This window comes from Panulirus ornatus, chromosome 31 (assembly GCF_036320965.1).
Source record: "Panulirus ornatus isolate Po-2019 chromosome 31, ASM3632096v1, whole genome shotgun sequence".
Taxonomy (NCBI): domain Eukaryota; kingdom Metazoa; phylum Arthropoda; class Malacostraca; order Decapoda; family Palinuridae; genus Panulirus; species Panulirus ornatus.
The window spans coordinates 2,297,981-2,315,211 of record NC_092254.1 but is presented as its reverse complement, the minus strand read 5'-3'; the positions used below and the strand labels follow the sequence as shown (position 1 = coordinate 2,315,211).

General features: G+C 38.6%; 1 protein-coding gene across 1 annotated transcript in view; it reads left to right on the top strand.

Moving 5' to 3' along the window:
• Pat1 (Protein interacting with APP tail-1) overlaps positions 1 to 14,598 on the top strand; it is a 42,732-nt gene extending 28,134 nt beyond the window's left edge. Inside the window, exons 9-12 of the mRNA XM_071680268.1 lie at positions 2,349 to 2,482; positions 3,479 to 3,621; positions 3,868 to 4,033; positions 7,235 to 14,598. Of these exons, the coding sequence (XP_071536369.1) occupies positions 2,349 to 2,482; positions 3,479 to 3,621; positions 3,868 to 4,033; positions 7,235 to 7,467 (676 nt within the window). The 3' untranslated portion in view covers positions 7,468 to 14,598. The remainder of the gene's footprint in view (positions 1 to 2,348; positions 2,483 to 3,478; positions 3,622 to 3,867; positions 4,034 to 7,234) is intronic.
• The last annotated feature ends 2,633 nt before the right edge of the window (positions 14,599 to 17,231 follow it).

The following is a 17,231-nucleotide window of genomic DNA, read 5'->3' as shown; positions in this document are numbered from 1 at the left end:
TCCGTTCCGTCTTTTTGGAAAAAAAAAAACGAGAGGGGAGGATTTCCAGCCCCCCCGCTCCCTCCCCTTTTAGTCGCCTTCTACGACACGCAGGGAATACGTGGGAAGTATTCTTTCTCCCCTATCCCCTATACATGTGTATATATGTATGTATTCCCTCAAAGGCCCAGTCCTCTGTTCTTAACGCTACCTCGCTAATGCGGGAAATGGCGAATAGTATGAAAGAAAGAAGTATATATGTATATGTCTGTGTGTGTATATATATATGTGTACGTTGAGATGTATAGGTATGTATATTTGTGTGTGTGGACATGTATGTATATACATGTGTATTTAGGTGGGTTGGGCCATTCTTTCGTTTGTTTCCTTTCGCTACCTCGCGAATGCGGGAAACAGCGACAAAGCAAAAATGGATATGTTTGAAGGAATAGTAGTTCCAACAATGTTGTATGGTTGTGAGGCATGGGCTATGGATAGAGTTGTGCGCAGGAGGGTGGATGTGCTGGAAATGAGATGTTTGAGGACAATATGTGGTGTGATGTGGTTTGATCGAGTAGGTAATGTAAGGGTAAGAGAGATGTGTGGAAATAAAGAGTGGGGTTAAGAGAGCAGAAGAGGGTGTTTTGAAATGGTTTGGTCACATGGAGAGATTGAGTGAGGAAAGATTGACCAAGAGGATATATGTGTCAGAGGTGGAGGGAACGAGGAACATATGTGTGTGTGTTTGTGTGTGTTGGAAAGGATCACAATTTTGCGCGTGATCGTCTGTCTTGGACAATCGCATGTTTACCATATGGCATCCTAGCTATGTCTCTTCGTTGTATATCAAATGAGTGTTATATTTCTCTCTTGTGTCTCCCCTGATGATGTGATTATTACACGAAAGTGCACTTGGGAACTTATCGTGTTTCATTTTCCCTGTGGACTCATAGGAATATATATGTGTATATGAGTGGATGGGCCATTCTTCATCTTTTTCCTGACGCTACCATCCTGATGTGGGAAACAGTGATTATGTATAATAAATGTATCTGTATTTGTATGTATATGTATGTATATGTATGTGTGAGTTTGTGTATATGAATGGATGGGTCTTTCTTCGTCTGTTTCCTGGCACTACCTCACTGACTCAGGAAATTGCGATCAAGTATGATAAATAAATGAATATTATTTTTTTTTTTTTTTTGCACATGCTTACCTTTCCCCACCTTAGTAGAGTAGTCTGGAACAGACAACCGAGTCTTAAGACAAAAAGCTCAGTAACCAATTTTAGATTGGGTTGGCTTTCATGACCAAGACTGGATTCTGGTCTGTTGAATTATAACTATTGGTGCTCACCATTACATTATGGTAGTTCATTTTGAGTGAAGCTTAAAATAAAACTGAAGATACAATAGGCTTGAAGGCCATCAGACGAGGTTGGTTATAGTTTTCTGAAAACTTGTTGTAAGAAGAATAGGCTTATAATTGTGGAGATGCCTGAATTCCAAAAGGTTATGGGGCCGTTAGATCATGAGGCAAAAAGTTCTTAATGCAAGAATTGGTTCCTCTTAACCAATGATGAAAATGGGTTGTAGGAGCTTAGGGGAAGGGGAAAGGGAGAGTATGCATAGATATTTTTAGATAAAAGTCCAGATTTCTGTGGAATGAAAGATGGTTAATTATTTTGGTATGTAAACTACAAGTCAGTACATCTAAAGCAGCACTGAAGATGTCCATTTAAAGAAAAAAATGCTCCTCAAGAATTATTTTTTTTTTATTGTCGCTGTCTCCCGCGTTTGCGAGGTAGCGCAAGAATTGTGTTTATTTATTACAGGATTGAAGTATATATGTCTTAATATGATATGAAGAGTAGAATTGAGAATAAGAGCAAGGTTGAGAGAGCAGAAGAGGGTGTTTTGAAGTGGTTTGGGCACATGGAGAGAATGAGTGAGGAAAGATTGACCAAGAGGATATATGTGTCGGAGGTGGAGGGAACGAGGAGAAGAGGGAGACCAAATTGGAGGTGGAAAGATGGAGTGAAAAAGATTTTGTGTGATCGGGGCCTGAACATGCAGGAGGGTGAAAGGAGGGCAAGGAATAGAGTGAATTGGAGCGATGTGGTATACCGGGGTTGACGTGCTGTCAGTGGATTGAATCAAGGCATGTGAAGCGTCTGGGGTAAACCATGGAAAGCTGTGTAGGTATGTATATTTGCGTGTGTGGACGTATGTATATACATGTGTATGGGGGGGGGTTGGGCCATTTCTTTCGTCTGTTTCCTTGCGCTACCTCGCAAACGCGGGAGACAGCGACAAAGTATAATAAAAAAAAGATATAATATTACACATGAACTATGATTTTTTCAGAACACATGCTGAAAGAGCAATTGAACTAATGCTTCGCCTACTGCCAGAAGATCATCTGCTTCTTTCATCTAGCAAGAGGGTAAAAGCATTAATATTAGAAGAAATGGCAATTGATAACCCAAATAAGGATGTAGGTAGGTATTACCATGTCATGACTTCAGATCATGGGTTGTGTTTGATATTTTGTTGTGTAGTTGTTGAATTAGATTTAGAGGCACTTGAGCAATAGAAATGTTTGGGAAGATTACGTATACATCGCCCTAATGACTTACATGGTATGAGTGTAGAATACTGTATGTAGTATATCACTTAGGTTTACAAGTGAAGTTGACCTTTATTTGGGTGAAGAAACATGAAGTTGAGTACTCACCAAAACTGTACATTGAAATTTTTAGGAAAAATTGGGACTACTTGCTTTTGATGGTAAGCAAAACATACCATGGAAACTATATAGAGCCACCTGACACTGGAACCGTGGTTGGATTGTATCTACATATATGGATACAAGTGTGACCCTGATTGGGGCACTAATGCTTGTTTTTCAAACCACCCTTTCTCTGCTTCTGTTATTTGAAAATTTTGGTCACCAACCAACTCCACTTGTACAATTTAGGATTACCAAACAACATAACTGAAAGCCCTTACAAAAGAGATTTATATATTTCTTTGGCTCTGTAAAATTATGGCATTTGTGATCTAGTTGCATTAGGAGTGAGGTTATGTAAAGCGATTGCTGGATGACTAGCAAGTTGAGCAATGGGAAAAGGGAGATAAACAGGTGTCAGAGATATAGACAGATAGCTGTAGGCATCACGTCTCACTCTCACATCTCGAACATCATTTTGAGTTGCCAACAAGACCCTTCATGCTTAAGATGCAGTTTCCATACTGAGGACCTGAACACTTACTTCTCAGTTGTCCTGCGCTCACCCAACAAGACATATCTCCACTGCACTTTTTGACTTCTGGTCCTTCCCAGTTGCTGTGTCTGGCTTTCGAAGCACTGCAGGAGCCTCATAGCAGGTTGTCCTTGGGCAGGAAGGTAAGTTAAGGTTTGGCATATCTGATAAGTGAAATTTTTTCAGTACTTATCTGAATGCTGTATCAGTAATATTGGGTTTCTTCCACAGAGAAGAAGTACCTAGCAGAAGCACACTTATTACATAAGGAGGCATTAGCAATGGCCATGCGTGCTTTTGGTGAAATGAATGTTCAGACTGCAAAGCACTACGGTAACCTTGGTAGACTGTACCAGTCAATGAGGATGTTTCAGGTAAATGCATATGTTTCACTTAATTTTGTATCATCTTGGTTTGCAGTAATGACTCTTGTATGGCAAAAACAGTGACTGGTATCATATAGTCTTTTCCTTCTTAATAGGTGTTCTTATGAGAACTTTGTTTTGATCAGTCATGGGGCAGGGCAAGGCTGATATTATCTTAATTACTCTGTTTGTGCATATCTGTTACAAATTTGGATAAATATTTGTAGAGGATGCATAGAGTATTATATCTCACAGTTAGCTGAGGAGATGCACCTCAAGGCGATCACCATAAAGGAGCAGCTTCTAGGGCCGGAAGACTACGAGGTGGCATTATCTGTAGGTCATCTGGCTTCTCTCTACAATTATGATATGATGAAACTTGATAAGGCAGAACAGCTTTATCTTAGATCCATTGCTATTGGTAGGTGACACTACAGATTTGGTGTAATTGTAAAATGTCCATACATTTAGGTAGTTCAATGTAAACACTTCAAGAAGAAATTTTTTACTGTGATTCTAATGATATCTTTAGGTGAGAAGTAAACCATGTGATGTGCAATATGTAGTAAGCTTTTGTCAGAAAAGATATGGTATTTCAGGTGTAACCATTGTGAAGCATATTTTAGGTAAAATGTTGAACTTCTTTCATTGTTTCTTCTTCCTCTTATTATTATTATTATTATTATTATTATTATTATTATTATTATTATTATTTTTTTTTTTTTTTTTTTCGCTGTCTCCCGCGTTTGCGAGGTAGCGCAAGGAAACAGACGAAAGAAATGGCCCAACCCACCCCCATACACATGTATATACATACGTCCACACAAGCAGATATACATACCTACACAGCTTTCCATGGTTTACCCCAGACGCTTCACATGCCTTGATTCAATCCACTGACAGCACGTCAACCCCGGTATACCACATCGCTCCAATTCACTCTATTCCTTGCCCTCCTTTCACCCTCCTGCATGTTCAGGCCCCGATCACACAAAATCTTTTTCACTCCATCTTTCCACCTCCAATTTGGTCTCCCTCTTCTCCTCGTTCCCTCCACCTCCGACACATATATCCTCTTGGTCAATCTTTCCTCACTCATTCTCTCCATGTGCCCAAACCATTTCAAAACACCCTCTTCTGCTCTCTCAACCACGCTCTTTTTATTTCCACACATCTCTCTTACCCTTACGTTACTTACTCGATCAAACCACCTCACACCACACATTGTCCTCAAACATCTCATTTCCAGCACATCCATCCTCCTGCGCACAACTCTATCCATAGCCCACGCCTCGCAACCATACAACATTGTTGGAACCACTATTCCTTCAAACATACCCATTTTTGCTTTCCGAGATAATGTTCTCGACTTCCACACATTCTTCAAGGCTCCCAGAATTTTCGCCCCCTCCCCCACCCTATGATCCACTTCCGCTTCCATGGTTCCATCCGCTGCCAGATCCACTCCCAGATATCTAAAACACTTCACTTCCTCCAGTTTTTCTCCATTCAAACTCACCTCCCAATTGACTTGACCCTCAACCCTACTGTACCTAATAACCTTGCTCTTATTCACATTTACTCTTAACTTTCTTCTTTCACACACTTTATTATTATTATTATTATTATTATTATTATTATTATTATTATTATTATTATTATTACTGAAGAATGTGTGGAATGCGAGAGCGTTATCTCGGAGAGCAGAAATGGGTGTGTTTGAAAGAATAGTAGTTCCAACAATGTTATATGGTTGCGAGGTGTGGGCTATAGATAGGGTTGTGCAGAGGAGGGTTGATGTGATGGAAATGAGATGTTTTAGGACAATATGTGGTGTGAGGTGGTTTGATTGAGTGAGTAATGAAAGGGTAAGAGGGATTTATTTTTATTATTATTTTTTTTTATTATACTTTGTCGCTGTCTCCCGCGTTTGCGAGGTAGCGCAAGGAAACAGACGAAAGAAATGGCCCAACCCCCCCCCATACACATGTATATACATACGTCCACACACGCAAATATACATACCTACACAGCTTTCCATGGTTTACCCCAGATGCTTCACATGCCTTGATTCAATCCACTGACAGCACGTCAACCCCGGTATACCACATCGCTCCAATTCACTCTATTCCTTGCCCTCCTTTCACCCTCCTGCATGTTCAGGCCCCGATCACACAAAATCTTTTTCACTCCATCTTTCCACCTCCAATTTGGTCTCCCTCTTCTCCTCGTTCCCTCCACCTCCGACACATATATCCTCTTGGTCAATCTTTCCTCACTCATTCTCTCCATGTGCCCAAACCACTTCAAAACACCCTCTTCTGCTCTCTCAACCAGAGGGATGTGTGGTAATAAAAAGAGTGTGGTTGAGAGAGCAGAAGAGGGTGTAGGGTGTATTGAAATTGTTTGGTCACATGGAGAGAATGAGAGAGGAAAGATTGACAAAGAGGATATTATGTGTTAGAGGTGGGGGGAACGAGGAGAAGTGGGAGACCAAATTGGAGGTGGAAGGATGGAGTGAAAAAGATATGATAATGTAATAAGTGTTATTATTATTGTTATTATTATTATTATTATTATTATTATTATTATTATTATTATTATTATTGTTATTATTATTATTATTTTATATTTTTTTATTATACTCTATTGCTGTCTCTCGCGTTAGCGAGGTAGCGCTAGGAAACAGATGAAAGAATGGCCCAACCGACCCACATACACATGTATATACATACACGCCCACACATAAACATATATATGCTTATACATTTCAGCATATACATACATATACATACACAGACATATACATATATACATATGTATATACTCATACATGCTGCCTTCATCCATTCCCGCTGCCACCCCACCACACATGAAATGGCACCCCCTCACCCCGCGTGCATGCGAGGTAGCGCTAGGAAAAGACATTAAAGGTCACATTCATTCACACTCATTCTCTAGCTGTCATGTGTAATGACAAATATGGTTGTTGTTCATTTGGTGTACTCTGCTAAGGAGGGAAGAATAGTCGGGTAGATCTTTTATTATCATATTAGGAATATGAATCTATAAATCCTTCCCTTTTTAGTAGGAACAGAAGAAGGAGCCAAGCGAGGAATTTTCATTGTAGGCTCAGTTGTCAGTTACTTCATTCTTGCAGTAACAAATTGAAGAACATCTCTCCATAGCGCATTGTATTTTTTATACCTCTTGTGCATACAGTTTTCTTTTATCCATCATATTGCCTATTTACTGCCAAGATATCTCCTTATCTCTAGTTTTTAGCCGATATTTTGATATATGAATTTTTTTAAGTGATTACTGTAATAGCCTTCATTCCGTAAGATTTGTGTTTCAGGATTCTGTTGTCTGTGCCAGATTTTTAATTAGGTTGCTAAGTATTTAAAGTTTTATACATTGCATGATAATGGCTACCCTCACTGATCGCTGTGGTGCATCTAGAACCTCAGATTGTTATTTCAGATGCTGTGTTTTTGAAAGCTGTGGAAAATCCCAGTTAGATTCTTTTATTTGAAGAGATTTATCCATAGATTTTCTGTGTACCGAAGGTTTGTTAATATTATTGGTACATATGAATTTTTTTTCTTAAATATATCAACAGGTAAGAAGCTATTTGGGGAAGGCTACTCAGGCCTGGAGTATGACTACCGGGGTCTACTTCGCGTATATAGCATTCAAGCCAATATAGAGAAGTGTGTCAAGTACCAGACTGTCTTGGCATACTGGAAGGTCTTACGGGACAAAGCCCAGGAAACACAAACATCACCTTTTAATGAACTCAAAGAACCTCTACGGGTTGTTGAAACCTTAAAGCAATTTATGTCCATGTCATGAATGATGCTAGTGATATATTTAGGCAACTCCAGTTTCAAACATTGTACTCCCTGTGCTGCAGTTATTGGGTAGGAAAACCATATATGATCTAACCTTGGATGTAGAATACTCTACTGCAGTTTCCAGAACCATATTCATATGGTGCATTTAAGTCAAGGGATACAGTGAAGGAATACTCATCAAATGGTACACATTGTAAATATTCAGAAGTAAGTTTAAGCACACTCAGTCCATTGATGGAGGCATGTTTTGTAAAGATATTTTGTTCATAGAAAGTTTAGCCACACTTGGGGTATTGATGCAAGCAGTGTAATTGCATTAGTCTGTTATTCCTACACGAGTGTGCCATTTGACTTGATTGCTCAAAGAGAAGAGTCATGAAATAGCTTGCTGTTAATGATTAAATTGTTTTGCTCAGAAGGATGTGTTGAGTTCATCCAGTCATTGGTATGTTAGTTTTCTCAATACTGCACTCCAGTTATTGTTTGTTATCCAAAATATTTATTTGTTCTTCATAAGATAGTTATTTAGACTGTATGATAGAGTTATTAAGTGCTTTTCAAAATTTGTATGACTTTTCTGTCAGTTCATCAGTTGGGAGCTTGTCGATCCAATGTTCTGGAGAATGAGTGTCATTACTAGTCATGACAATGTCTAGATTATGACATGATCTGCAGAAAATAGTATTGGTGCTTCAGATCCATTTTGTAATGTTGTTATTTGATCAGATTGCATCCAATATTCTTTTCCTTCTCACATAAAGCAGGTTAATTCATGAAGATTCATTGTTATATAAGTATATTCAAATGCAATAAATATCCACAGTCCAGAATCATTGATTGTGTGTGACAACACCCATGCTGATCAGTGATTGTGTTTGGAGATACCCATGCTGATCAGTGATTGTGTGTGGAGATATCCATGCCAATCAGTGATCATGTGTGGTAGTACCCATGCTGGTCAATGATTATGTACGGAGATATCCATGCTAATCAGTAATTGCGTATGGAGATATCCATGCTGATCAATCATTGTATGTGGAGATACCCATGCTGATCAACAGTTGTGTGTGGCATTATTCATTCTGAACAATGATTGTGTGTGTAGATACCCATGCTGATCAACGATTGCGTGTGACAATACCTATTCTGATCGAAGATTGTGTTTGGAGATACTCATGCTGATAGATGATCATGAGTGGCAGTACCCTTTTTGATGAATGATTGTGTGTGGAGATACCCATGCTGATCAACGATTATGTTTGACAGTACCCTTTCTGAAAAGTGGTGTGTATGGAGATACCAGTGCTGATCACCAGTCATGTATGGCATTTCCCAGTGCGATCAATGATTGTGTTTGGAGTACCTATGCTGATCAGCGTTCGTTAGTGGTGATACCCATGCTGATCAGTGAATGTGTGTAGTTATACCTATGCTGATCAATGATTGTGTGCAGAGATACCCTTGCTGATCAATGATTGTTTGCGGAGATACTCATGCTGATCAGTGATCGTGTGCAGAGATACCCCTTGCTGATCAGTGATTGTGTCCGGAGATACCCATACTGATCAGTATCTTATCTGCGTTGAAGGAGCATTCTTTTTGTGTTTTTGTTGATTTAATGTCATAGATGTATGTTCTTGGAACTGAGTATAGTTTAACTTCCCTATGGCCAAGCCTACATGTATTTACAGTTGATTTACTTTTGTTTTTAATCAAATTCTCCTTTAGGTTTTTTGAATGAAGAGGAAGTAAAAGCTTGTAACTATGCCAACCTGTGGATTGCAGTTGTGGAAAACAGAGTATCAGGGCTCTTTGACTTTAATATACAGAGAAAAATAGAAGTGTTAAGGTATATAGATTAGAGCCACCATATTTAAATAAGAATTTAGGTAAAGATGATTTATAGAAAGTACAGCACAAAGGCTCTCTAAACAAATTTAGATTTAAATCTCGAGCCTACCTTTTGCATGGATATCTGATAACTCTTTCATGTCATGTTTGAAAAATAACCTTTACAGTGCTAGGTCTTTGAGATAAATGTTGAACATTTTAATTCTGCTTGTAATTGAGGAACTGTAAGCAACTCTTTGCAGGTGTGATTGAACCTCAACCTTTAGATTCTGACAACTTGAATTACAACTTTAGAGGAGTATGCATAAAAGCACACATTTGAAATTATTCTTTGGTAAAAGCTCCTAAATCCAGCACCCTCAGGACCTAGCAGTTTTTGGAAATTCACGGGTTTGGAAACTAAACTGATTGCATGGCATAATTTTGCAAAATGATAGCTCATGTCCTGGAATTTTGTTGTAACACAACTTATGCATTTGGGAATCATTTCATTTATCAGGAGAACATTCATATTAAGAGTTATAGAACCAGTTCATTTATTGGAAGGATAAGATTAGGATAACGGAATTTTGATTCTCTAATGACCTGCTATTCCTTTGTCTCAGCACTAAGTTGACTCTAATATGATTAACTGACTGCTTTGCACTGATACTGTAATACTTTACCTGAATTGTAATATAGAGAAAGTGAGGGAGTAAGTGGTGAGAGTGAGGCAAGAGTGGCCATGAGCAGTAGTTATACATGTGTATGTGGAAGGGAGGAACTCTGTTTTCTGATGTTTGTGGACTAAGTTTACAGCCTGGAGGTTCTAGTCTAATGTTGATTTCTTATGCAATTAGATTACTGCTTTTTGCAGATTTAGTTACTGTATACAGTAGCTTTAACATGTTGACAATGAAACTTTTAAAGGATAATTCAAAAGAAAGGAGGGGATAGCTTGTGTTAGAGGAGGAGGCACCTTCTTCCCCTCGTACACACACATACCCCTGCCCACACCATGTTAAAACACCTACCCACACATGCACCACTGCTAAGTTGACTCACTGGTACAATTAAATGATTGCTTTACTGTGATGCTTTATTGCTTTAGCTGTATAGTATAGATGAAACATTTATAAAGATAAATTTAAAAAAAAAGTGGAGAGGGAGAGAGAGAGAGAGAGAGAGAGAGAGAGAGAGAGAGAGAGAGAGAGAGAGAGAGAGAGCATATTGGTAGTGGATGTTAGCAATGTATGTGTTTTTAATGCCTACAGTGTTTTTTGCATATAGGGTTGGAGTTTAACACAGATGGGTTCCCATCTCCGATCCATATACTCTTATGTTTCCCATATACTGACTTTGTTTTTTTCTGTCTCCAAAACAAGTACTGTGACCCTGGAATGGTGATTGTGTGTATGTCTTGTTTGTATGTGTTTCTTAGGAAATTTTTTGTTGTGGTTGTTGCTGATGGACTCTGTTTAAGGCCTGGAGTTTTAGCCCCAATATAACTTTCTGGTATGATGAAATGACTGCTTTACATGTTTATTGTACTGTTGTAGCTACTGTAAGTAGTTGCTCAAGTATGAAAATATTAGAAATGAAAATTAGATAAATAATGCGTTATATATCAAGTGGCTTGGTCAAGTGAATGCCCTTATCAGGGTCATCTCAACAATATGCTACCCCCTGCTTCAGCAAGGTAGTGCAAGGAAAACAGACAAAAAAGGCCACATTCATTCAAACTCAGTCTCTGGCTGTCATGTGTAATGTACTGAAACCACAACTCCTTATCCACATCCAGGCACCACAGACCTTTCAATGGTTTACCCCAGACATTTCACATGCCCTGGTTCAGTTCATTGACAACAAGTCGACCCAGGTATACCTGATCGTTCCAATTCACTCTATTCCTTGTACCCCTCTCACTCTCCTGTATGTTCAGGCCCCGATTGCTCAAAATCTTTTTCACTCCATCCTTCCACCTCCTATTTGGTCTCCTGCTTCTTCTTCCCTCCAACTCTGACACATGTATCCTCTTTGTCAATCTTTTCTTACTCATTCTCTCTATGTGTCCAAACCACTTCAACATACCCTCTTCTGCTCTCTCAACCACATTCTTTTTATCACCACACATCTCTCTTACCCTTTCATTACTTACTCGATCAAACCAACTCACACCACATATTGTCCTCAAACATTTCATTTCCAACACATCCACCCTCCTTCGCACAGCCCTATCCATAGCCCATGCCTCGCAACCATATAACATTGTTAGAACCACTATTCCTTCAAACATACCTATATTTGCTTTCCAAGATAATATTCTCTCCTTCCACACATTCTTCAACACTCCCAGAAACTACGCTATCTCCTCCACCCTGTGACTAACTTCCGCTTCCATGGTTTCATCTGCTGCTAAGGCCACTCCCAGATATGTAAAACACTTCACTTCCATTTTTTGTCCATTTAGCTTCTCCCTCAACCCTACTAAACCTAATAACCTTGCTCTTATTCGCATTTACTCTCAACTTTCTTCTTTCACATACTTTACCAAACTCAGTCACCAACTTTTGCAGTTTCTCCCCTGAATTAGCCACCAGTGCTGCATCATCAGCGAACAACAACTGACTCACTTCCCAAGCCCTCTCATCGACAACAGACTGCATACTTGCCCCTCTCTCCAAAACTCTTGCATTCACCTCCCCAACCACCCCATCCATTAACAAATTAAACAACCATGGAGACATCATGCACCCCTGCGGCAAACCAAATTGGAGGTGGAAAGATGGAGTGAAAAAGATTTTGAGTGATCAGGGCCTGAACATGCAGGAGGGTGAAAGGCGTGCAAGGAATAGAGTGAATTGGATCGATGTGGTATACCGGGGTCGACGTGCTGTCAGTGGATTGAATCAGGGCATGTGAAGTGTCTGGGGTAAACCATGGAAAGTTGTGTGGGGCCTGGATGTGGAAAGGGAGCTGTGGTTTCGGGCATTATTACATGACAACTAGAGACTGAGTGTGAACGAATGGAGCCTTTGTTGTCTTTTCCTAGCGCTACCTCGCACACATGAGGGGGGAGGGGGATGTTATTCCATGTGTGGTGAGGTGGCGATGGGAATGAATAAAGGCAGACAGTATGAATTATGTACATGTGCATATATGTATATGTCTGTGTGTGTATATATATGTGTACATTGAGATGTATAGGTATGTATATTTGCGTGTGTGGACGTGTATGTATATACATGTGTATGGGGGTGGGTTGGGCCATTTCTTTCGTCTGTTTCCTTGCGCTACCTCGCAAACACGGGAGACAGCGACAAAGCAAAATAAAAAATGAATATGATATATTTTTTTCAAACTATTCGCCATTTCCCACGTTGGCGAAGTAGTGTTAAGAACAGAGGGCTAGGCCTCTGAGGGAACACCCCCCCCCCCCCCCCACCACCACCACCATCCCATTCCGTTCCTTCTTTTGGAAAACTAAAAAAAAAAAAAAAGATATATAAAAAAATGTATACTTCCCATGTATTCCCTGTGTGTCGTAAAAGGCGACTGAAAGGGGAGAGAGAGGGGGGCTGGAAATCCTCCCCTCTAGTTTTTACTTTTCCAAAAGTAGTAACAGAGAAGGGGGCCAAGTGAGGATTTTCCTTCTTAGGCTCAGTCCTCTGTTCTTAACGCTACCTTGCTAACATGGGAAATGGTGAATATGTATCAAAAAAAAATATATATATATGCATAGCATTATGTATATGTATGTATATGTGAGTGTATCGGCATTTACGTATATATATATGTGTATATGAGTGTTTGGATCATTCTTTGTCTGTTTCCTTATGCTACCTCACTGATGCGGGAAACAGCGATTAAGTATAATAAATAAATAATAGATACATAGCATCAATGGGATGGTCTTGATTAGGGCCTCAGCTGCCCATGCTTTCTCAGCTAACATAAAAAGGTACATATTCATACTTGCTCACCTTCATTCATTCCTGGCACTGCCCTGCCCCACAGGAAACAGTATCACCACCCCCTGCATCAGTGAGGTGCCACCAGGAAACAGATGGAGAAAGGCCACCTCTGTTTACATCCGTACTTAAGCTGTCATGTGTAATAAACTGAAACCTCAGCTTACTATCCACATCCAGGCCCCACAGACTTATCCATGGTTTACCCTGTACGTTTCACATTCCCTGGTTCAGTACATTGACAGCATGTTGACCCCATCCTTCCATCTCCAGTTTGGTCTCCAGTTCTCGTTGGTCCTTTCACTTCTGACACATATGTATATTCTCTTTGTCAGCCTTTCCTCACTTATTCTTTCTATATATCCAAGACATTTCAATGCACACACTTCAGATCTCTCAGCCATACTCTTTTTATGACCACACTTCTCTCTTACCATTTCATTATTTACTCGATCAAACCACCTCACACCACATAATGTTCTCAAACTTTTCATTTCAAACACATCCACCTTCCTTTGCAGAGCCTCGTCTACAGCCAACCCCCGCATCATATTATATTATTGGAAGTACCGTTCCCTCAGACATTCAATTTTGCCCTCCATATAGCATTCTCTCTTTCCACACATTCTTCAGTACTTCCAGAACCTTCGCCTCCTCACCTACTCCATGAAAGACTTCCACTTCCTTGGTTCCATTTGCTGCCATGTCCACTCTCAGGTATCTAAAACACTTCACTTCCTCCAGTCTTTCTCCATTCATATATACCACAGAGGTGGTGTGTGAGGAGGTGTCTATGTTTGCTGTTTTACTGGTAGACTTAGTCATTATACAGAGGATATGGGGAAGCATAATATTAAAATGAAATGAGTAAATTTTCTAGTTTGGCGTGTTCCAGCGCAGCATTCAGTGATCATTCTCTGATTTTTCATTGACAAAGTTTACCATACAGGCTTTTCATCATGATAACTTCAGTAACAATGTCTAGATAACTGGAAAAAGTCTTAACTGATAGTAAAGACGCCGAGAGAAGCAGTAAGCCATTTACTTGTGAAGTAAAACTGTAAGTGTTAGGATTGTTTAAAAAGGCTGGAAAACTTAATTGAAATTTCATGTTAGGCCTTGTTGCATCCACAGTGGGAACAATACTTGACATGAAAGACAAAATAAAAAGTCATTGCTTAGGCATCTGCATCTGTAGGTGCTATGGAAGGTGACTCACCAATGAAGCGATGTAATGGAAAACATGGAAAGACCGTTTTTACATGGGGTCTCTTGTATATAGCATATATTGTACAAATGTAAGAGTTTGAAATAAAGAATAGAATGTATTTTTTATTTACTTAATGAATTATCTTTCTTGTTCCACTCCAGAGTGAAATGCATGGGGGTGATTGGTAGATGCTTACATTGGCAAAGGTGAAGGAGATGTGATATGTGAATTGTCTAGGGTCACTTAGGTGGAAAACAAAGGACTTCTGAAGGTGGAAGATGGCTGGTAACACTTTCCTTTTTTTTTAACAAGAATTTACTGTAGTTGATTTTAGATAATATATTCACAAGCTGTATACTTGTTTTTGGGTGGAACTGTTTTAGGATGCTGGATTTTAGAGGTTTTTCTTTTCCATCTATAAGAGCTGACAGATTTATGTTCTTAATCTGTAATACTTTGGAATGCTGTGAGAACCAAAATTTCAGCAAATCCAAATACTTCATGCTTTTATGATAATTTCTGATGCAAAGGTAAATTTATTGTGTGGTGTATGTTCTGGCATGATTAAGATAATTCTGTTCAATAGTTGTGTTTAGTTTCATGAACAGATTACTGTATGACTCTTTTAGGTATGAAAACGTTAGAAGGTATGATTAGATGACAAAAAATCATCTGTTCTGTCAGGCGTAGGAGTGACTTCCAACATGAATGAGACAGTGAATGGACATACCCTTAGAAAGGAATAGGAAACCATGAAAACATATGAGAGGTGTGTGATAATGTTATGAGTAGAGGAGTTCATTATTTTTGATAACTTGGAGAATTCCTCTGTTATTACAAACAAAAAATTTCCAAGGAAATGTTATTGAGATATCAGGACTTAGATATTATGTTATGTTTATGTATATGGTATCCATTTTGACTTCCAAGAAATCAAATACATGACCTAGAAAGATTATGCTGAAGAAACCAAATGTTTTGAAATCTGCAAACACTCTATCTTAAGATAAATGGCAAATGGATTCAGGTAGAACTTTCTATTTTTGTACAGATATGCTGTCGATGAATGCATCACATTATTTAAGGTATTGTGTATATAGAGCAAGAATAGAATTATGCAAAACTCATTCATCGTTTATTAAGACCAATTGAGACATTGTGAACCTCAGCGAAAGTGTAGATTCATGCCAAACTGTGAGCAAAACTTAAAAAAGTACATGTAATTATCGAATATCAATGGCAGTTTAGTTTTACTACCATACCTAGTTGCATGAGATAGATCAAGTAACAAAATTGTTTTGATAAGATTTATTCAAACATGGTTTCATGAAGGCAAGATTTCTGTACACTGTATAGTATCAGAACCTGTGGATAAGTTAAGGACTTGTATAAGTAAATGTGTGAATGAAATATGGTAAAGAAGTATATGTTTTGGATGTGAAGTTGATTTTGTGGAACAGAAGAATGTAGATATGCAAAGAACATTTTGATATGAAAGAGAGCAAGCAAATAACCTTATTACAAATATAGAATTGTGTGAATCAGTAGTAATGGAGCAAACACAAAATTGGACAAATGTTATTGAAGACATAAGATCATTTAGGTGAAGACTGTGCTTTGAAAACTAATATATCCAAAAAACGCCTTTGATGTGATCAAGTTTGACATAATGACAATATTCTTCATCCATCATCATAATGCAACTCTAATTAACTGTTTGAAATTAAGACCAGGTTTCAGGATGTTTTAAGTTAATGTATGGGTCATTGATAGACATTTGCAGAATTTTACCAGACATGGAAAAGAAAATGTCTAGCTTTATATGCTAATTTGTGGTTTATTGGCAGTCTTTGTAGAAGTGTGTGTGGAAACAGAATTCATATCTTTGTATGCTGTATGTGAAAACAAAGTAACACACCCTTAATTACTTATACTGTTTAACTCTTGTATGGGGCTCCTGTGCTGTAATCGAAAGCAAGGGAATGACTTAACTTCTTTGGGGTGAGAAATTCCTCAGTGAGATTATCCTCCTTTCCGTCCATTGATGATGATGCAACCATGCCAAAGGAGACCTTTCACTCACAGCATAACTGCACATGGGCTGAGTCCTTTGTGTCTGTATTTGGTTCATTGGCAGTCTGGCAGTCTTTATGGAGTTTGATGTGTTTACCACAGTCTATTGTATTCTGATCCATTTTGAATGATGTGTAAATAAATTCCCTCATAAGATATGACACATATTCAGTCAGTAATTTTAGGAAGAGTTTTGTAATAGATGAAATCAATGGATGATGAGTCTGAATCTTGATGTGAATTCTAAGATTCTATACTTTTGCCCTATTATCACAAATTAGCTTCAATGTGAGCTCAGTTGGCTGGAAAAAGCTGATGCTCAGATAAGTGCTTATTTCCAGGCTTGTCTTCAGTACAGTTAACTAGTTACTGAAAGTTTTGTGATAAAGAATAAAAGAAATTATTTGTGGGTTGATATACATGTAACTCGTGGAACATCAGTATACCTCCAGAAATATTTTGTGTTTAAAGAATTAGTGACTAACTGGTCAGTTTATTCTGTTAGAATTTACTTTTCTGATATTTTTACATAGTGTTCACAAAGAAAAGCTGATACTTTATTGATACTGACTGAGAAGTTTTCCTGTTTTATAGGATAGTGTTGTTGATGCTGATATTCACTAGCTGTGAAAAAAAAAGAACTATCAAGCTGCTGCATGTTACTTATGAAATTTTTTT